The 22348-nt window shown below is 43.9% G+C and overlaps 1 protein-coding gene across 7 annotated transcripts in view; it reads right to left on the bottom strand.

Moving 5' to 3' along the window:
• Nucleotides 1-240: 240 nt before the first annotated feature.
• Nucleotides 241-22348, bottom strand: part of SYNJ2 (synaptojanin 2) — a 173200-nt gene continuing 151092 nt past the window's right edge. The window contains exons 20-28 of one of the 7 annotated variants that reach the window (XM_037820455.1): nt 22206-22284; nt 21433-21601; nt 19766-19936; nt 17732-17866; nt 8302-8414; nt 5007-5115; nt 3259-3455; nt 2610-2760; nt 1203-1337 (exon numbers count right to left, since the gene is read on the bottom strand). In XM_037820455.1, the coding sequence (XP_037676383.1) occupies nt 2638-2760; nt 3259-3455; nt 5007-5115; nt 8302-8414; nt 17732-17866; nt 19766-19936; nt 21433-21601; nt 22206-22284 (1096 nt within the window). In that variant the 3' untranslated portion in view covers nt 1203-1337; nt 2610-2637. Of the gene's footprint in view, nt 1338-2609; nt 2761-3258; nt 3456-5006; nt 5116-8301; nt 8415-17731; nt 17867-19765; nt 19937-21432; nt 21602-22205; nt 22285-22348 lie in introns of all 7 variants that reach the window. The other 6 variants (XM_037820464.1, XM_037820421.1, XM_037820430.1 and 3 more) reach the window with 6 other exon arrangements.

The raw sequence follows: 22348 nt of genomic DNA, 5'->3' as shown, positions 1-22348 counted from the left end.
ACCTAAATAAACCCAAGGGGTCAATGGAATGTAGAGCCTAGTCACTGGTTAACCTACTTATTCGTTCCAAATTTGATTTTTTTAAAAACTTGGTTTACGTGGTCCAAGTACAGCTATTCATGGTCCCAACTACCTTTTAAAGTTATCTTTACTTCACGCATCAATGTTCAAGTGGTTTGCCAGAAAGTTATTCCAAATCTGTAAAATACAAACAAAACCAAAAAACACTCCATACATATATAAGTTGAACAACCATTTAAAATTCAATGGGGGAGCATTTCTTGGGCGTTATCAGTTTGATTTCCTGAAAGCCATACACTGACTCTAGCAGAGGGTTTCCCGCACCCTGAGAGAAAATGTAAAATTGCACAAGTGTGGAATAAAACATTTTGATGGCTGAATAATCATCTTATTAAATGAGAGACACAATTTTAGTCAACTACACAAGAGTGACAGAAGTCCAGTTGTGTTTTTCAGTATGCCTTTAAACACATGCCTCTTTGGCTGTTTTCCCCCTGCTAAAGTGATGCCTGTAAGAAAAGAAGATGCACATTCCACATGAGAGTGCTGTCAAAGTCCCTCAGTCATGTTTTTGCCAGTGGATCAAACAACTGCAGTGCCATCCTCTTGTCTTTGTCACTGATTGTCACCCAGTGACCAAAGTCCTTCTGCCCATGGCCCATTGGTGGCTCCACTTCAGCCTCTGAGGCAGGGGCTGGGGCTGGGTCTGTGTATGCCCTTTCAAGGCTCCTGGTCCCCGAGTCCAAAGGATCAGAGCTCTTGGAAAGCCAGGCATTATTTGACAGTTTAGGATGATGCAGAAGGTTCCAGAAGGGATCCTGACAGTCACCAAGAAGGGCGGCTGCCTCCGACTTCACCTCCTTGGTGCCATCAGTTTCAGGGCTGGTAGCAGACGAAGTGCTAAGGAAATCTGCCTCTGGAGAGAGCGAGCCAGCACCAGGCTGGGGTCCGGATGGACAGTCGCTGTGGCTGCAGCACGTGAGACCTTGGAGGAGGTGCCCATTGCTCTGCAGAACCTGTAGGTGGAAGGCCGCCGGGGCTGACTTCTTCCTCCGTGGGGGAGCCTTGGGTGCAAGAGGCAGAGTCTCCAAAGGCGGCGGCACGAGGGCTTCTGCCCCTGGGGGGGCCTCATTTGACGTGTCCTTTCCACAGCTTGGTCTCCGCTCGGCCCCTTTCCCAGGCTGAAATGTTCTCGGTTTGGGGACAGGAGGGACTCCAGGGGCTGTCGTCAGGGAAGGGGATTCAGTGCTGGTCTCTGGGGGCCCAACTGTAAAGCGGACAGTCTGTGGCTCCAACTGCTCCTCCGGCGATGCAGGCTGAGAAAAGGCAAGACAGAGAGTGTAAATGAAAAGCAAACACTTGGGAGGCTCAGAATGAGAGAAGACACAGATGGTGGTCGGCAAAGGAACACAGATGGCACTGAGCTGACATTCTAACAAATATAAGATCTGGGAATGTCTGGGATACCAGAAATGGTGACCAGAGAGAAGGACGGGGAGAGATGCACGTTTGTCAAGTAGAAGAGCAGGTCCAATGACACGTGAATGCAAATTTTAAAACCAGGGCCATGGTAAATAATTTGACACAAATTTTTGTTACCTTAGGAAGTAGGGGTATGCTCTTCCCTTAATAAAACTGAACCTCTCTGCAAACACTCTCCTCCCAGGCAGTAGCGGTGGCAGATAATTCACCGAGTGTGTAGTAGACTTATGCTACAGCGGTAAGCTAAGTGAAGGATGAATGGAAATGACTGTCTCCTTGAATCTTTTATGTTTCAGTCTAGGAGAATGGGAAATTTCTTAATTTAGGAAGTGATATTCTTAATAAATTATTAAAGTGTTAATTCAAGTATTAATTATAAGTTATTAAAAATAGATATAAATTAAGTATAGAAGGATGGGACTTCACTTGTTTCTGGTTCAAAACCATCACAAAGGAAAAAACTGCACAGTGCAGGGTGAAGCTTTTGTGCAAAAAATGGCTATCAGTTGCTTAGCACTGGCATTTCAGTATTTCCTTTGGTTCTTTAGAAAACAAACTGGAAAAAAATGTCTTCCTCAGGAGCCTTTTACAGTGACTCCTGTGCAGCAGGCTGGAAAACAAACCCATCACTTCTGCACCTGGCTATTAAATTTCTTTTCATCTGTTTTGTTTTGTTTTTTTTTTTTAATTGTGGTAACATCTATATGACATAACATTTCCCATTTTCACCACCTTCAGTGGTATTAACTACATCCACAATGCTGTGCTGCCCTCACTAGCATCTATTATCAAAATTTTTCATCACCCCAAACAGAAACTCTGCACCCAGTAAGCATGAGCTCCCTGTTCCTCACCGCATACCTGGTAAGCTGTGATCTTGCACCTGGCTTTTAAAAGAAAAAGTACAGGAGAAAAGAGGAGGAAAGTGATCAGTTTTGTAAAGGAGGAATGAAAAATGGGCAGATGGCCATGAGCTAAAGTGGGAAAGAATAACAACGCAGAAAATGCAAAGCAAGCTCTGTAAGAATGAAGCAGCAAAGCCACCTCTCACACTTTCTATGGGTGAAAAAGCAGCAATCACCCTCCGATGACAGGCAAGGGATTACCGAGTGTGCTGTTATTACAACACTGAGATCAAACGGAAGATCCAGATGTCTCTATAGGCGCCAGTCTTTGTGCCGCTACTGTCCTTACAAACTCATGTCTTTGAAGCAGCAAGCAAGGCTGAGAAGCTTGAGAGCCAGAGCAAAAGACAATCTGCAAGAAAAGTGGCAGAGAAGCTGTCGAACCTCCAATACACCTGGGTCATGCAAGAGTTTGTCAACAATTGCTAATCTAGGAATTGGCGTTGGTTCTCCTAATGAAATAAAATCTATACACGAAAACTCGGTGCACAGACCACACGCTAATGGGAACTATTAGAACATTTGCAGAAAAGCAACCCGCAATGGTTTGGTTTGAGGACTCCAATGGAACATTTTATGAAGCATAATAACTAAGCTGTTCCTATCCCAGTGAGGATCTGTGGAGAGGCGGTCAACTCCTTGTTTTCCTGCTCAGCTGGCACCAAGATACAGCAGGGACAGGAATGAGAAAGCAGTCATTACTTATTTTCCTCACAATGCGATTGTTGGGGAGTCATGAATGTGCGTGGAGACACTATATTCAACTAGATTTTTCTCTGTGAGACATGATTCTTCTCTAACAAGACGTATGAACGACTTAGGAGTAAGGAGTTTGCTGCCAGGCTCTTACTTTGCCCGTCCTTCTCAGTGCTGGCTTCTTGATGGCAGGAACCCTGGGGGCGGGCCGACGAGGCAGGAGCGGGGGCACCTGGGAGGACTCCAGTCTGGCCGCCCCAGGTCTGAGCTCTGGTTTGGGGGGCCCTGGGTCCCCTAGGACCATGGCATGCAAGACTTCTTCTGGGGTCCCTGGAACATAACAGTGCATGGCTAAAGAATAAAGAACAAGGTAATTTGCCACATGATTTCATTTCTGGACAGTCTACCATTTAGTAATACAATGTATTTTCTTTCTTCAAAGAATGTCAAGATTGACCAGCTAAGTTTGACCCCCTGCTGTTCACACTCACCTTCTTGTCAGGGATGGTGACCAGGGTCCGTGGGCCTGAGTGAAGCCCTGGGATCACATGCAGAGTTATGGATACATGTATTTCTCAAGGAGATGATCCCCAACTCAGCAAAATCTCAGTGGGGCTCATGACAAAGAAAATGTCAAGTTGGGACCCTGGGTAGATTTCAAACCTCAAACCTCTATTAACCTCTACATCTCTATAAGCATTTATAAAATAATTTTATTGAGATACCATTCACAAACCATAAAATTTACCCTTTTTGTGTGTACAGGGCAGCAGTTTTAGTCTATTCAGCATTGTGCAACCATCACCACCATCTAATTACAGGACATTTTCATCATCCCCAAAGGAACCCCATTTTCACCAGCAGCAATTCTTCATTCCTCCCCACAGCCCTTGGAAACCACTAATCAACTTTCTGTCTCTATGGATTTGTCTATTCTGGACCTTTCGTATAAATGAAATCATACAATATTTGTCCTTTTTGTGTCTGGCTCCTTGCATCTTGCCTAAGGTCTTCAAGGTTCATCCACACTGTTGCATGCATCAGTACTTAATTCCTTTTTATGGCTAAATAGTATTCCATTGTGTGAACATACTACATTTTCTTTCTCTGTTCATCAGTTATGGACATCTGGGTTGTAATATCCATAGAATTTTAGTTATTTTTTTTTTAAATAATGAAAGAAACTCTTTGCGGTGGTGTTACCCTACAGCAGTTTCTCTCAACCTCTTGACTCATGCCCTCTCTTAAATGTTCTTTGTGAATTCTAAATAAGTTAAACATGAGGACTAAAAGCAAATTAGGTCATTTGTAATTATAACTGCATCCGCCTTTGCAAATGCCTCTCTCCCCTCTCCAAAGAGATTCTGATACAAAATCAAAATCAAAACAAAAACAAAAACTTAGCTACCAGTGCTTTTGGGAGTCTGAGGGAGATTCCAAGTCAAGGTGTGATTGCTGCCAGTTAAGTGAAGCATGTGCATCAACGGGCAGTTGGCAGAGAAGAGTAAAGGACCCACCCCTGCTGGTGATTTTTAAAAGGGGCTTTTCTGCCTGAAATGGCACCCACCATAGGTGTCTTTTTTTACAGAGCCAGCCGAATGAGTTAGCTGCTGCATCATTAACCTTTTTTTAAAATTCATTTTTGTTGATTAAGGGCCACTCAATAATCCTGGAATTGTTTTTATATAATGACTGAATTGTGGACATGTAATTTTAAGTGGATAATAAATCTTAAGAGTGGGATTTTATAAAATGTTGCTAAAGGGTACTTTCATTTAGTACTGCTTCCAGAAAAACAAAAAAAAACTTATTTTCTTGTGCCACTTTTGGTAGGAAGACGAAAAGAAAAGGGGACTAAGTTCTTTTCCTCAGCCAGGGAGGAAAGACCCAAAGGACACCCACCTCCTTTGGCTTCCATGAGACAGCGGATGGCCGCTTCTGCCTCCTGAGCGTTGGTGGTTTTGATCTGCTTAACGTTGTACGGTTTACTGATTCCAGTCCTTGCTTTGGGCTGGAGGACAGAATCAGGGAGAGAGGTGGATTACAGGTAGGAAGACAGCCTCACACAGCACACTCACTCCCTACTGGTTTGAACCTGAGTGGAAAACTTAGGTGAGTGAAACAAAAACTCCAGCAGAAATCTCCTCCCTGAATACTTCTTGCCTTCATGCCGACAAGAAGGTGGCAACAACGTTTAGAGCAGATGACTCTAGGCTCCCAAACCAGGCAGTGTCAGGATTTTGCAATGTAGACAAACCATCATGTATGTTTATTTCAGTGACCATGTGTGATGGTTGACTTTGTGTGTCAAGTTGGCTAGATTGCTGCTTCCAGTTGTTTGGTAGCACACACTGGCCTAGTTGTCACTGTGGAGGTATTTTGTAGATGAGATTAGCATCTACAATCAGTTGATCTTAAGCAAAGGAGATGACCCTCCACGAGGTGGGTGGGCCTCATCCAGCCAGTTAGAGGTCTTTAGGAATCCTGAGATCACAAGGAATTTTGCCTCAAGACTACAACCTCCACTTCTTCCTGAGATTCCAGCCTAAGGAATTTGAACTCAAGAATTCAACATCCTTCTCACCAGAAATTCCAGCTTCTGGCCTGTCCTAAGGATTCAGACTTGAGTCGCGTGTGCCAATTCCTTATAATAAATCTCTTAAAAAGTACACACACACACACTGTTGGTTCCCTTTCTCGGAGAACCCTGACTGATCAGGTAACAGCCAGAAAGCATAATGAGGCCACTCAATTTGTATTGCGTGAATGGCCTTCAGAGGGCATCATTCTTTGACTCAACCTTCGTTGAGTCCAGCTGGAGTGGCATGGCAGGCAATATGTGCTAATAATATAATATGGCAAGGTGACAAAGCTCCATGGAACCCAGAAGCAGCTTAGGGAAGCTTGTGCATCTCAACTGGGAGACTTCCCAAGGCAGAAGGGATAGTGAGCACTCCAGAGGGGACCACATGCAGTCAGCCCACTGTGTCTGGACCAGATGTAGCCAGGGACAGGGGAGGGGAAGAACATCTGCAGATGAAATCCGTGTTGAGGCCTTGTAAGCTTGAACTTGACCCAACAGGTAACGCTGAAAAATGTCAAAATTAGATTGATATTTTCAAAAGCTTTCTCAGGCAACACTGAAGGATGAATAGGGCACAGAAGTAGGAATGCTGATGAGGAGGGTAGGGGTCACTATGAGCAAGGGTTCCCTCCACGGCTGAACTGAGTTATCAAAACACCTTCCAGATACATGTTTCCTCAAAAGTGCTTGTTCTTCCTCTTTACCCAAACTTCTGGTGGTCTCGCTGGCCTACCTTCATTGTTCTAGACTTTAAAGGCCCAGTCAATGCCCTGCCCCCACTGTGCAGGTGGGCATCAGGCTCAGCACACTATCTTGTGGGGTCCTCAGCCCGGCATCCACCCAGCACCTGCACCCTGCCTTCACCTCCCTCTCCCCTCACCTCTACTCATTGGCCTTCACCCACACACTTCTGCAGTTCACCGCCATCCCCAGGAACTCCCTGCCTCTACAATCCTACACAACCCCTATTCTTACTAGTGTTCTTTCTCCACTTATCTAGGCTCACTGCATTCTTGCATCCATTCAACACGATTAAAAGGCCTTCTGGGCACGTGGCACAGAACAAGACAGACCAAAGCCCTTGCCCTTGTGAAACTTACATTTTGTAAGAGAAGCAGGGTGAGGGGTAAACAATGTGGGTGGAATGGGGGCAGGGGGAGTTGCTACTTGAGACAGAGTGCCAAGAGGGCTTCTCTAACATGGCAACGTTTGAGCAGAGGCTGGAAGGAGAGAACACCATGCACTTTGCAGGTAGCCCAGGGAGGAGCAGAGGGAACAGTCTGTGCAGAGGCCCCAGGGGGATGGGGAGAGTGGAAGGGCGAGCGAGGGCAGGAGGAGATGGGGTGGGACATGGCCTGGACCAGGTCATGGGGGACCAGGAGGCCTTGTGAAGGTCTGGGGTTTTACTGGATAAGAGGGAAGCCACTGGAAGTTTTGAGCAGGGGAATGGCGTGATCTATGTTTCAAAGAATCCCTCTGGCTGCTGTGTTGAATGAATGAGCATGAAAGAAGCAAGGCCAACCAGGGGATCCTGTGGTGATCCCGCACCTGAGTGACGGTGGCAGAGAACGGAGCAATGCAAGGCAGGGTGTTTCACCCTACGCCTCTGCCTCAGATCCTGAGACAACCCAAACATGCCTGGGACTGAGAAATCTGTCCAGGTTCCCAGAGGTCCATACGTCTGGAGAACATTGGACACAGCCCCTGGCAGGGACACCTGTGAGCTGGACAAACTCACATACTCAGGCCCAGCCCAACAGACCCCGGCATTTCCTGAGCCACAATCTCAGCATCTGTCCCCACAGGGAAGAAAGAGGTTTTACCAAGAAGAGGCAGAAAGCCATGCTATATAACAAACGCAAACTGGAGACGAACTGGAATCAACTCTCATTTGGGGGCCTGCAGGCATTGAAGCTACTGGGAGTCTGGACAAGAAAAGCCAGCCCCTAATACCTGCTTCTTCTCACCTCACTCACCACTCCCACAGTGGTGACGAACAGCAGTTAGGATTCAAAGATATGTCGTCATGCGGAAAAGGAGAGCAAGCATTCATAGGGGATCCACAAATAATTCCAAACTCTCACTAAAATTTGAGTGCCACGAGGCACCAGGCAGAAAGATCAAGCAGTCAAGAAACCAAGAACAAGTCCCCGTCCCTTGTGGAATATTTATTTCAGTGGAGAAAATAATTTTTTAGTCTCTTCTCTCAACTAACTTTACACCAGAGTGATGATCATTTTGTCAAGATGACTGACCTCAATTTCTCCTTCGTTCCCTCCCACACACCCCTGTAAGCCAAGGGCAAAGACAAAAACCAGAAGGGAAGAGAAGCAGATGGGTCTGGAAACCAAAACTCCTGCCACACGGGGACATGGGATGTTTAATCAAAAGTGATTTTCCCTTCAGTACCCTGCAGGACCGTGTAAAAGCCCCATAAAGGGTCTGCTGGGCTCAATCACGGGGCTTGGGGATGAGGTGGTGGGCAGGGGAGAGATTTAAAGAGCTGTAAGTGTATATATTCGTTGAAAAGAGGCAAATCCCAAGTGCTCCTAGGGGCTGAGGCTGGACCCTGGTTTTGAGCTGTGGCGAATTTCAGAGGAATACAGAACTCACTGGCTGCTGAGGTGCTCCTGGCAGAAGTTTTGCCGTCTGCAGAATGGAATACTGCCCGTGGGTGCCGGAGGAGATGGACACATCGGAAGCCGACTTTTTCACCATTAAACCAGCTGTAGAAATCAACAAAGCAGAGTCTAAGTCTCGGCTGAAGTCGCTGCTGCTGCAGGGTGACACTCCAGTCAACTGAAAGCAGAGGCCCAGCTAGACAAGGCTAAGTACTTACGTGGTGCCTAGAGCAGTCGCAGAGGGGGACGCCTTACAACAACTTTTACCGAGTGTCTCTTTCGGTCAGTAACAGTGTGCCTATAATGTAGATTCACTGGAGAAGTATTATTGAATGCAAATTTTAACCTGCCATACTGGGGTTCGAATTTGATATAGAAGTCAACTGACTTTTTTGTGGTTTAAAATACGGTACTGAGGCGGGGCAAGATGGCAGACTGGTGAGCTGTGTGTTTTGGTTGCTCCTCCAGGAAAGTAGGTGGGAGGCCAGGGGCTGCGTGGACTGGACGCCGCAGAGCGGTCTGTCTTTGGGCATGCTTCATGCAGCACTCATGAAGGCGTGGAACTGCTGAGATCACCGAAATCTGTAAGTTTTTGCGGCCAGGGGACCCGCGCCCCTCCCTGCCAGGCTCAGTCCCGGGGGAGGAGGGGCTGTCAGCTCCAGGAAGGAGAAGGGAGAATTGCAGTGGCTGCTCTCATCGGAAACTCATTCTACTGATTCAAACTCCAACCATAGATAGACTGAGGCCAGACACCAGAGACTCTGAGAGCAGCCAGCCCAGCAGAGAGGAGACGGGCATAGAAGGAAAACAACACGAGAAGCTCCAAAGTAAAAGCAGAGGATTTTTGGAGTTCTGGTGAACACAGAAAGGGGAAGGGCGGAGATCAGGCCTTGAGGCGCATATGCAAATCCCGAAGCAAGGCTGATCTCTCTGCCCAGGGCACCTTTCCTTAATGGCCCTGGTTGCTTTGTCTATTAGCATTTCAATAACCCATTAGATCTCTGAGGAGGGCCGTTTTTTTTTTTTTTTTTTTTTTTTTTTTAAATCCTTTTTGCTTTTTCTAAAACAATTACTCTAAGAAGCTCAATACAGAAAGCTTCAAAGAATTGAAATTTGGGCACGTCAAGTCAAGAGCAGAAATAAGAGAGCTCTGAGACAAAAGGCAATAATCCAGTGGCTGAGAAAATTCACTAAACAACACAACTTCCCAAGAAAAGGGGGGTGTCCGCTCACAGCCACCATCCTGGTGGACAGGAAACACTCCTGCCCATCGCCAGCCCCATAGCCCAGAGCTGCCCCAGACAACCCAGTGTGACGGAAGTGCTTCAAATAACAGGCACACACCACAAAACTGGGCGTGGACATTAGCCTTCCCCGCAACCTCAGCTGAATGTCCCAGAGCTGGGAAGGGGGAGCAGTGTGAATTAACAGAGCCCCATTCAGCCATCATTTGAGCAGACTGGGAGCCTCCCAACACAGCCCAGCAGCCCAGAACTGCCCTGGGGGGACGGCACTCACCTGTGACATAGCACAGTCATCCCTCAACAGAGGACCCGGGGTGCACAGCCTGGAAGAGGGGCCCACTTGCAAGTCTCAGGAGCCATACGCCAATACCAAAGACTTGTGGGTCAGTGGCAGAGACAAACTGTGGCAGGACTGAACTGAAGGATTAGACTATTGCAGTAGCTTTAAAACTCTAGGATCATCAGGGAGATTTGATTGTTAGGGCCACCCCCCCTCCCCGACTGCCCAGAAACACGCCCCACATACAGGGCAGGCAACACCAACTACACACGCAAGCTTGGGACACCAATTGGGCCCCACAAGACTCACTCCCCCACTCACCAAAAAGGCTAAGCAGGGGAGATCTGGCTTGTGGAGAACAGGTGGCTCGTGGACGCCACCTGCTGGTTAGTTAGAGAAAGTGTACTCCACGAAGCTGTAGATCTGATAAATTAGAGATAAGGACTTCAACTGGTCTACAAACCCTAAAAGAACCCTATCAAGGACAGCAAATGCCACGAGGCCAAAAACAACAGAAAATTATAAAGCATATGAAAAAACCAGACGATATGGATAACCCAAGCCCAAGCACCCAAATCAAAAGACCAGAAGAGACACACCTAGAGCAGCTACTCAAAGAACTAAAGATGAACAATGAGACCCTAGTACGGGATATGAAGGAAATCAAGAAGACCCTAGAAGAGCATAAAGAAGACATTGCAAGACTAAATAAAAAAATGGATGATCTTATGGAAATTAAAGAAACTGTTGACCAAATTAAAAAGATTCTGGACACTCATAGTACAAGACTAGAGGAAGTTGAACAACGAATCAGTGACCTGGAAGATGACAGAATGGAAAATGAAAGCATAAAAGAAAGAATGGGGAAAAAAATTGAAAAAACTCGAAATGGACCTCAGGGATATGATAGATAATATGAAGCGTCCGAATATAAGACTCATTGGTGTCCCAGAAGGGGAAGAAAAGGGTAAAGGTCTAGGAAGAGTATTCAAAGAAATTGTTGGGGAAAACTTCCCAAATCTTCTAAACAACATAAATACACAAATCATAAATGCTCAGCGAACTCCAAATAGAATAAATCCAAAAAAACCCACTCCGAGACATATACTGATCACACTGTCAAACATAGAAGAGAAGGAGCAAGTTCTGAAAGCAGCAAGAGAAAAGCAATTCACCACATACAAAGGAAACAGCATAAGACTAAGTAGTGACTACTCAGCAGCCACCATGGAGGCGAGAAGGCAATGGCACGATATATTTAAAATTCTGAGAGAGAGGAATTTCCAGCCAAGAATACTTTATCCAGCAAAGCTCTCCTTCAAATTTGAGGGAGAGCTTAAATTTTTCACAGACAAAGAAATGCTGAGAGAATTTGCTAACAAGAGACCTGCCCTACTGGAGATACTAAAGGGAGCCCTACAGACAGAGAAACAAAGACAGGACAGAGAGACTTGGAGAAAGGTTCAGTACTAAAGAGATTCGGTACGGGTACAATAAAGGATATTAATAGAGAGAGGGAAAAATATGGCAAACATAATCCAAAGGATAAGATGGCCGATTCAAGAAATGCCTTCACGGTTTTAACGTTGAATGTAAATGGATTAAACTCCCCAATTAAAAGATATAGATTCGCAGAATGGATCAAAAAAAACGAACCATCAATATGTTGCATACAAGAGACTCATCTTAGACACAGGGACACAAAGAAATTGAAAGTGAAAGGATGGAAAAAAATATTTCATGGAAGCTACAGCCAAAAGAAAGCAGGTGTAGCAATATTAATCTCAGATAAAATAGACTTCAAATGCAGGGATGTTTTGAGAGACAAAGAAGGCCACTACATACTAATAAAAGGGGCAATTCAGCAAGAAGAAATAACAATCGTAAATGTCTATGCACCCAATCAAGGTGCCACAAAATACATGAGAGAAACATTGGCAAAACTAAAGGAAGCAATTGATGTTTCCACAATAATTGTGGGAGACTTCAACACATCACTCTCTCCTATAGATAGATCAACCAGACAGAAGACCAATAAGGAAATTGAAAACCTAAACAATCTGATAAATGAATTAGATTTAACAGACATCTACAGGACATTACATCCCAAATCACCAGGATACACATACTTTTCTAGTGCTCACGGAACTTTCTCCAGAATAGATCATATGCTGGGACATAAAACAAGCCTCAATAAATTTAAAAAGATTGAAATCATTCAAAGCACATTCTCTGACCACAATGGAATACAATTAGAAGTCAATAACCATCAGAGACTTAGAAAATTCACAAATACCTGGAGGTTAAACAACACACTCCTAAACAATCAGTGGGTTAAAGAAGAAATAGCAAGAGAAATTGCTAAATATATAGAGACGAATGAAAATGAGAACACAACATACCAAAACCTATGGGATGCAGCAAAAGCAGTGCTAAGGGGGAAATTTATAGCACTAAACGCATATATTAAAAAGGAAGAAAGAGCCAAAATCAAAGAACTAATGGATCAACTGAAGAAGCTAGAAAATGAACAGCAAACCAATCCTAAACCAAGTACAAGAAAAGAAATAACAAGGATTAAAGCAGAAATAAATGACATAGAGAACAAAAAAAACAATAGAAAGGATAAATATCACCAAAAGTTGGTTCTTTGAGAAGATCAACAAGATTGACAAGCCCCTAGCTAGACTGACAAAATCAAAAAGAGAGAAGACCCATATAAACAAAATAATGAATGAAAAAGGTGACATAACTGCAGATCCTGAAGAAATTAAAAAAATTATAAGAGGATATTATGAACAACTGTATGGCAACAAACTGGATAATGTAGAAGAAATGGACAATTTCCTGGAAACATATGAACAACCTAGACTGACCAGAGAAGAAATAGAAGACCTCAACCAACCCATCACAAGCAAAGAGATCCAATCAGTCATCAAAAATCTTCCCACAAATAAATGCCCAGGGCCAGATGGCTTCACAGGGGAATTCTACCAACTTTCCAGAAAGAACTGACACCAATCTTACTCAAACTCTTTCAAAACATTGAAAAAAATGGAACACTACCTAACTCATTTTATGAAGCTAACATCAATCTAATACCAAAACCAGGCAAAGATGCTACAAAAAAGGAAAACTACCGGCCAATCTCCCTAATGAATATAGATGCAAAAATCCTCAACAAAATACTTGCAAATCGAATCCAAAGACACATTAAAAAAATCATACACCATGACCAAGTGGGGTTCATTCCAGGCATGCAAGGATGGTTCAACATCAGAAAAACAATCAATGTATTACAACACATTAAAAACTCGAAAGGGAAAAATCAATTGATCATCTCAATAGATGCTGAAAAAGCATTTGACAAAATCCAACATCCCTTTTTGATAAAAACACTTCAAAAGGTAGGAATTGAAGGAAACTTCCTCAACATGATAAAGAGCATATATGAAAAACCCACAGCCAGCATAGTACTCAATGGTGAGAGACTGAAAGCCTTCCCTCTAAGATCAGGAACAAGACAAGGATGCCCGCTGTCACCACTGTTATTCAACATTGTGCTGGAAGTGCTAGCCAGGGCAATCCGGCAAGACAAAGAAATAAAAGGCATCCAAATTGGAAAAGAAGAAGTAAAACTGTCATTGTTTGCAGATGATATGATCTTATATCTAGAAAACCCTGAGAAATCAACGATACACCTACTAGAGCTAATAAACAAATTTAGCAAAGTAGCGGGATACAAGATTAATGCACATAAGTCAGTAATGTTTCTATATGCTAGAAATGAACAAACTGAAGAGACACTCAAGAAAAAGATACCATTTTCAATAGCAACTAAAAAAATCAAGTACCTAGGAATAAACTTAACCAAAGATGTAAAAGACCTATACAAAGAAAACTACATAACTCTACTAAAAGAAATAGAAGGGGGACCTTAAAAGATGGAAAAATATTCCATGTTCATGGATAGGAAGGCTAAATGTCATTAAGATGTCAATTCTACCCAAACTCATCTACAGATTCAATGCAATCCCAATCAAAATTCCAACAACCTACTTTGCAGACTTGGAAAAGCTAGTTATCAAATTTATTTGGAAAGGGAAGATGCCTCGAATTGCTAAAGACACTCTAAAAAAGAAAAACGAAGTGGGAGGACTTACATTCCCTGACTTTGAAGCTTATTATAAAGCCACAGTTGCCAAGACAGCATGGTACTGGCACAAAGATAGACATATAGATCAATGGAATCGAATTGAGAATTCAGAGATAGACCCTCAGATCTATGGCCGACTGATCTTTGATAAGGCCCCCAAAGTCACCGAACTGAGCCATAATGGTCTTTTCAACAAATGGGGCTGGGAGAGTTGGATATCCATATCCAAAAGAATGAAAGAGGACCCCTACCTCACCCCCTACACAAAAATTAACTCAAAATGGACCAAAGATCTCAATATAAAAGAAAGTACCATAAAACTCCTAGAAGATAATGTAGGAAAACATCTTCAAGACCTTGTATTAGGAGGCCACTTCCTAGACTTTACACCCAAAGCACAAGCAACAAAAGAGAAAATAGATAAATGGGAACTCCTCAAGCTTAGAAGTTTCTGCACCTCAAAGGAATTTCTCAAAAAGGTAAAGAGGCAGCCAACTCAATGGGAAAAAATTTTTGGAAACCATGTATCTGACAAAAGACTGATATCTTGCATACACAAAGAAATCCTACAACTCAATGACAATAGTACAGACAGCCCAATTATAAAATGGGCAAAAGATATGAAAAGACAGTTCTCTGAAGAGGAAATACAAATGACCAAGAAACACATGAAAAAATGTTCAGCTTCACTAGCTATTAGAGAGATGCAAATTAAGACCACAATGAGATACCATCTAACACCGGTTAGAATGGCTGCCATTAAACAAACAGGAAACTACAAATGCTGGAGGGGATGTGGAGAAATTGGAACTCTTATTCATTGTTGGTGGGACTGTATAATGGTTCAGCCACTCTGGAAGTCAGTCTGGCAGTTCCTTAGAAAACTAGATATAGAGCTACCATTCGATCCAGCGATTGCACTCCTCGGTATATACCCGGAAGATCGGAAAGCAGTGACACGAACAGATATCTGCACGCCAATGTTCATAGCAGCATTATTCACAATTGCCAAGAGATGGAAACAACCCAAATGTCCTTCAACAGATGAGTGGATAAATAAAATGTGGTATATACACACGATGGAATACTACGCGGCAGTAAGAAGGAACGATCTGGTGAAACATATGACAACATGGATGAACCTTGAAGACATAATGCTGAGCGAAATAAGCCAGGCACAAAAAGAGAAATATTATATGCTACCACTAATGTGAACTTTGAAAAATGTAAAACAAATGGTTTATAATGTAGAATGTAGGGGAACTAGCAGTAGAGAGCAATTAAGGAAGGGGGAACAATAATCCAGGAAGAACAGATAAGCTATTTAACGTTCTGGGGATGCCCAGAAATGACTATGGTCTGTTAATTTCTGATGGTTGTAGTAGGAACAAGTTCACTGAAATGTTGCTATATTATGTAACTTTCTTGGGGTAAAGTAGGAACATGTTGGAAGTTAAGCAGTTATCTTAGGTTAGTTGTCTTTTTCTTACTCCCTTGCTATGGTCTCTTTGAAATGCTCTTTTATTGTATGTTTGTTTTCTTTTTAACTTTTTTTTTCATACAGGTGATTGGAAAAAAGAAGGGAAAGTTAAAAAAAAAAAAAAAAAAAAAAAGAAAAAAGACAAACAAGGGGAAAAAAAAAAAAAAAAAAAGATGTAGTGCCCCCTTGAGGAGCCTGTGGAGAATGCAGGGGTATTCGCCTACCCCACCTCCATGGTTGCTAACATGACCACAGACATAGGGGACTGGTGGTTTGATGGGTTGAGCCCTCTACCATAAGTTTTACCCTTGGGAAGACGGTTGCTGCAAAGGAGAGGCTAGGCCTCCCTGTATTTGTGCCTAAGAGTCTCCTCCTGAATGCCTCTTTGTTGCTCAGATGTGGCCCTCTCTCTCTGGCTAAGCCAACTTGAAAGGTGAAATCACTGCCCTCCTCCCTACGTGGGATCAGACACCCAGGGAAGTGAATCTCCCTGGCAACGTGGAATATGACTCCCGGGGATGAATGTAGACCCGGCATCGTGGGACGGAGAACATCTTCTTGACCAAAAGGGGGATGTGAAAGGAAATGAAATAAGCTTCAGTGGCAGAGAGATTCCAAAAGGAGCCGAGAGGTCACTCTGGTGGGCACTCTTACGCACACTTTAGACAACCTTTTTTAGGTTCTAAAGAATTGGGGTAGCTGGTGGTGGATACCTGAAACTATTAAACTACAACCCAGAACCCATGAATCTCGAAGACAGTTGTATAAAAATGTAGCTTATGAGGGGTGACAGTGGGATTGGGAATGCCATAAGGACCAAACTCCACTTTGTCTAGTTTATGGATGGATGTGTAGAAAAGTAGGGGAAGGAAACAAACAGACAAAGGTACCCAGTGTTTTTACTTCAATTGCTCTTTTTCACTCTAATTATTATTCTTGTTATTTTTGTGTGTGTGCTAATGAAGGTGTCAGGGATTGATTTAGGTGATGAATGTACAACTATGTAATGGTACTGTAAACAATCGAAAGTACAATTTGTTTTGTATGACTGCGTGGTATGTGAATATATCTCAATAAAATGATGATTTATAAAAAAAAAAAAAAAATAAAATAAAATACGGTACTATTACCCTGACCACGATTTTTTTTAAGCGTTTTGGGAGAAATTCTTAAAATCCTAAAGCAGAGGAATAATCTATGTTAAAGTATACTTGCAGTCATTAACGCATCATGTTTTAGTATAATATTTAGTGACAGATGACACAGTAAATGAAAGACAAATTATCAAACAAAATGGATAGCAATTTCGTTAAGAAAAGTAAATTAAAATTGTGTGAAGAGATAGATATATGTAACCAAAAGCAAACAGACTGGAAATCTTTTTGTTAACAACTAATACTACTTCTAGGGAGTCAAGTGAATTTAAAAACTGTATTCTTTGTATTTCCCTATGTAAGTCTTCCACAATAATATATCACTTTTATACTCAGAAAAGCAAAAACATGTTTAACAAGGTATGTGTTTCTGCCTTGCCAGTAGGCTACCACTGTAATATAAATGTAAGCCAGTATGACCAAATTCAGAAAGTAAAGCCTTCGGAAAACCAGTATATCTGATTGTCACATCATCTGGGTGGAGTAAACGGAAAAGGTAAAATATAGATTGATGAAAAGCATGTCACAACTTTACTTCCAAGTTAAGGGAGACAGCCGGATAAAACATTGTTGGGAGCCAGGAAGAAACCCACCATTCTATGAGACCCAGGCCAAGGAAGAGCTTGTGGTCAGGGCCCCAGGATGGCCACAGCCAGCGAACACAGAGGGGTGACATCTGGGGTGCAGGGGCATGTGCAGTCACCTTGCTTATAGAAGGAACTGGGTTTACTAGATTTCTATAATAAAGAGAAGGCTGGTTGGGCAGGGGATCCTGCCTCCAAACAACTGGGGGACAGAGAGTGGGATGGAGACTGAGACAATCTCTCGCTTGGCTGTGACCCCAACTTTCCATTCCATAGGATTTGAGCTGAAAGCAGCTTAAAGCAAAAGCAGTTAGAGGAGGATGAAGAGCAGCTTTATAAATGAATCATTCCATGTGCCACAAGAAACACAACCATCTCCGTATCAAACATGCCCCAGATTTAAGACAAAAAGGAGCCCGAGAGAGGATAAAAAACACTGTGGGTAAAAGTGCTTTTTCAGTAGCAGGAATAGGCGGTTATTCCCAGCAGGCATCGTGGTTAGCCAAAAGCAAGTCAAGTCTTACTTGGAGGGGGGGGTCTCTGCGGAGGGTGAGGTGGCCGAGGCCTACCGGGAACCGACAGAGACCTGCTTGGAGAACGGTGGCGGAAATCCCCAACTGCTTCCAGTTCCTGCTTTAACTCCACCAGGTCAGCATCATCTGGAGGACATGGTGGAATGAGTCAGATGGGCTTTTCAAAATGCAAGAATGTCAGGCACAGCTCTGTGCCCAGGAAACCAGCTGAAGCAAGCAGGAACCTCTGCGGACAGCGGGCGTTTCTGTTCAGCTACCAGCATCCCTTCTGCTGGTGTGGGAGGGAGGAGGACACCCAATGCCTGCTTGGAACAGTCAGCGGACCACAGACAAGCTTGTTTTCCAGACTGGAGGCACTGACGTATTTTAAAGTGTAGGTGTGCTTCCTGCCTAAGTAATCAATGCCACTTACACACAGAGTAGAGGAGAAAGTTGAAAACCAGAGTCCCAAAGATTCACCAATCCCAGGGAAGACACGTTTCTAATTCCTTACTCGAAAACTTGACAGCTTTTTTGGAAGCTGAGAATATTCTCAATTCTCTGCCAATACAGCAGCCTGGTGTCCAGAAGCACGTTCCTAGCATGGACTGTTCCCACTCACTCATCAGGTCCACTTACTGTAGCCCACTGTTAGCCGTCTTACAGGCATCCACTCCCTTGACTCAGCCCACACAGACCTTCTCAGGCTGCGTGGCTCGAGTAGAGGCAACTGCTTCTGTCTTGCTGCAGCCTAGTTTGTAAATGCGGGGCAGTTTTGAGTCTTCTCTCCCACACCCCAGCACAGCCTGATCCATCTCACCCATCCCACCAATCCAGGTGGCGAGACAACCAGCAGTCCTATCTTGCTCCATCAATTCCTTCAGAGAGGCAATCACACCCCTGCCCGCCCTCAGGAGACTCCTGGATTACAGCCACCCCTGGAGAAAGTGGCTGCCTCTTCTCTGCAGAGCACACCCCTTCAGCCCTCCTATCCAGGACAGGAGCCCCTGTGGACAGGAATTCCACAGCCTACCTCAATGCTCTCTCAGAGACCACGTGTCTGGGTCAGGCAGCAGGTCCCAAACCTGCCTGTGCATCCAGATCACCCGGGGAACTTCATAAAATGCCAGATTTCCAGGTCCCACATCTCACTGACCAAATACAAATCTCGATGGCCGGGCTCAGGAATCTGTGTTTAAACACTCCTGAAGGTTCCATGCGGCTAGGCTGCAGAAAGTCAAAGTGGCTTGGCGAACCAGCTCCCTGGCAAGCACCTTCATCCACTCTCACCCCTGTTCTCCATTCTTTGCCCCATCTCAAAGGGCCCTGGCCCATGGCTGGGGCTCCTGCAACTGCTGGTCATACCTCTTCTCCAACTGGGGAGACGCCGGGGCAGCTCCTGGCTGCCCAGAGCCGTGTCACAGGACCCACTGCTGAGGCACGGACCACCTACTCTCCAGCCCACAGAACTCCGGTGGGTTTTAAACTTACTCCAAGGAATGATCACACTATTTAATCTAGGGATGTGCAGTTCAATCAAGATGACCTCTCAGTCCCCTTTTATGTCTAAAATGATACAAAGAGGCTAATGTCTACTATTACTGTATATTACATCAAACATGAAAATATATCAGCAACTCAGGACATAGATATTAAACGTGTCTTTTCTGGGATTAGATCAGAAAGTTTAGGGGAAAAAAATCACAACTGTAAAACTAGTTCAGAACTATAACCATTTGAATATACAGAAGAGATAAGGATTTTCATGAATCTGATGGTTTTTAGGGGTAGAAGTTGTTGTAAAAATAGAATGAAATAACTACAGAGAATCAGTGTGGTGGTTGGGCATTACCTTTCTAGAGACCAGTTTCTACCACCTACTGTGATGATCTCTTGTTTTATGTCCCTTTATGTCTTGTTTATGTCCCTTTCATGGAACCTGCTCACTTGACTAATGGCATTAAAAGAAAAAAAAAAAAAAAAAGTAGTCGGTCCTGAGTAGAACCACATGCCAGAGGCTATTTAGAAAAGGCAGGTCCCAGCTACCTTTGTAGGTTGGGTGCTGCTTCTTGCCCAGTGCTGGCGACTTGCTGGAAGGGGCCCCCAGTACCGGGCCAGGGACATCGGAAAGGCCGTCCGCCGAGAGCTCACTGTCTGAGACCACGGGCTGACTCAGCTCTTCCACCAGGTAGTCTTCATCGTCCTCAAGAATATCCCCTTGAAAAAGGAAGCGAATCACAGGAAACAATTAGGGTGAACACAGCATGCCCTCATCTGTGGGTTTCCTCACTGTCAAGGCCTGTGGTTCCTTCAGAACACATGCAGGGACAGCTCCAGCATCTCCCAGCACCCGCCTGAAGGGCACATGAGTCATCAGTGAGGGGCCACAGCTCTGTCCACTCCTAAGCTGCAGCAGCGGCCGAGGCTGCAGCCCTGACATGCTCCAGATGCCTTTCTTAGTGTGCTAGTGTAGACACCTCAGGATACCACATCACGTGTCATTCTTACACATGAACACTGCCTGGGTTTATCACACAAAGTGCCAGGCTTGCACTTCAACTATTCTTACAATGTCTACAAGGCAGGGCTTCCAGAGATCTTTAAAGCCTCATGCTTAGGGAAATGCAATGCAAAACCAGAGTGAGATACCACTTCATACCCACTAGGATGGCTACTATTAAAATGATGGAAAATAAGTGTTAGAGAGGATGTGGAGAAATAGGAAGATTAATTTATTGTTGGTAGGAAAGTAAAATGGTGCAAGTGTTGAGGAAAAAAGTTTGGCAGCTCTTCAGAAAGCTAAGTATAGAATTACCATATGACCCAACAATTCCACTTCTAGATATATGCCCAAAAGAATTAAAGGTATGAACTCAAAAAGATGTTTGCACACAGGAGTTCCTAGTGGCATTATTCACAATTGCCAAAAGATGGAGACAACCCAACTATCCATCAACCGACGAATGGCGGCTAAATACAATGTGCTGTATATATACGATGGATTATTAGTCAGCCATAAAAAGGAATAAAATTCTGGTACACGCAACAGCCTGGGCAAAGGCTGAAGACATCATGTTGAGTGAAATAAGTCAGACACAAAAGGACAAATATTGTATGAACTCATTGATATTTTATATTTAGACTAAGCAAAGTCAAAATGTCAGAATCTAGAATGTGGGTTTACCAGGGGCTGTGATGAGGGTAGGGTATGGAGAGTTAATGCTTAAATTGTTTGGGTTGATTGTAAAGTTTTGGTAAAGGATGGTGGTGATGGGAGCACAATATTGTGAGTGTAATTAACAGCAATGAATTATATATATGTGAATGTGGTTAAAAGGGGAAATTTTGGTTGTATATATGTTACTACAATAAAACAAAAAAAAAAAACAAAAAAAAACATAGAACTGTATGACACAGACTGAACGCTAAGGTAAATCATGGTCTATATTTAATAGTACAATTATAAAAGCACATTATCATCAATTGTAACAAATGTTCTACACCAAAGCAAGGTGTTAATAATAGGGCAATATATGGCAACTCTTATTCTGTGCATGACTTTTCTGTAAACTTACAACTTCACTACTACAACTATAAAAAATTAAAAAAAAAAAAAAAAAAAAAAGAGAAAACCCTCATGCTTATTGCTCAGAGACCCTCCTGCCTGGCCCACCCCAACTTACCAAAGGAGAAGCCGTCACAGGGTTACCCACCTTCTGACTCATAGTCCAAACTTGTGAAGTCAAAGTTTTCTTCTAGCAAACAGGAATTGGCTGTGGGAGACACAGAGGCCATGCTATCGCGTTTTCGGATGATTTCCTCTTGCAAACCCTTCAGCCAGTCCTGTGTCTTTGGTCTAATCTTCACTGCTCTGCCTTTCACCTACGAGGGCAGAGCAACCATCAAAAATGTAAATGGATGAATAAAAAGGATACCCTGTGATCACACACTGCTCTCACTCAAATGCACGCAATGGGGATCAGGCCAAACTTCAGGTTCCGCCGAAGTTCAGATAAAGGCGTGGTGCAGGCCTTGGGCAGGCTGCTGCCAGGCTGGCGCACATTTGGTCTAAACAGAAGTTGAACTATCATCTGCTTTTCTTTCCAGGTGAATTTTACACTGGGATATGATTGCATTGGAAGCTACAGGTGAGCCGCCCAATCTAAAATACACACTCTAAAGAGAAAAATGAGAACACTTTCCCACATGGCAGTAGAGTGCAGGCAGACCCAGTAACTCAGTGGGAACTATGCTCTAAAACTTGCTCTTTCTCCCAAATTCTGCACATAGCCAGAGCTGGACATGGGACACTGCAGAACCAGAAGGAAGAATCCTAGCTCCCTCCCTCATGTGGTTTCTACACATAAAGGCACAGGTTGGGTACAAGCCAAGGCCAAAAGAGAGGGGAGGACATGGCCACATAAAAGCAAAATGAAGCCATGGAGGTTAATCAGCCCCACCCCACGGCGCAACCCAGCAAGCCTACCTTCATGCCATCTATGTCCAGGACACTGAGAGCTGACTGGCTGTCTGCAAAAGTCACCAGCATCTGCCCGTGGTTGATCCTGGAATAAATAAGATATGGCACATCAACTTGGAGAATGACTCGGTGCTGCTCAGGAACTCACG

This window comes from Choloepus didactylus, chromosome 2, assembly GCF_015220235.1.
Source record: "Choloepus didactylus isolate mChoDid1 chromosome 2, mChoDid1.pri, whole genome shotgun sequence".
Classification (NCBI taxonomy): Eukaryota; Metazoa; Chordata; class Mammalia; order Pilosa; family Megalonychidae; genus Choloepus; species Choloepus didactylus.
Note: the sequence above shows the minus strand (reverse complement) of the source record. Positions and strands in the feature narration are given on the sequence as shown.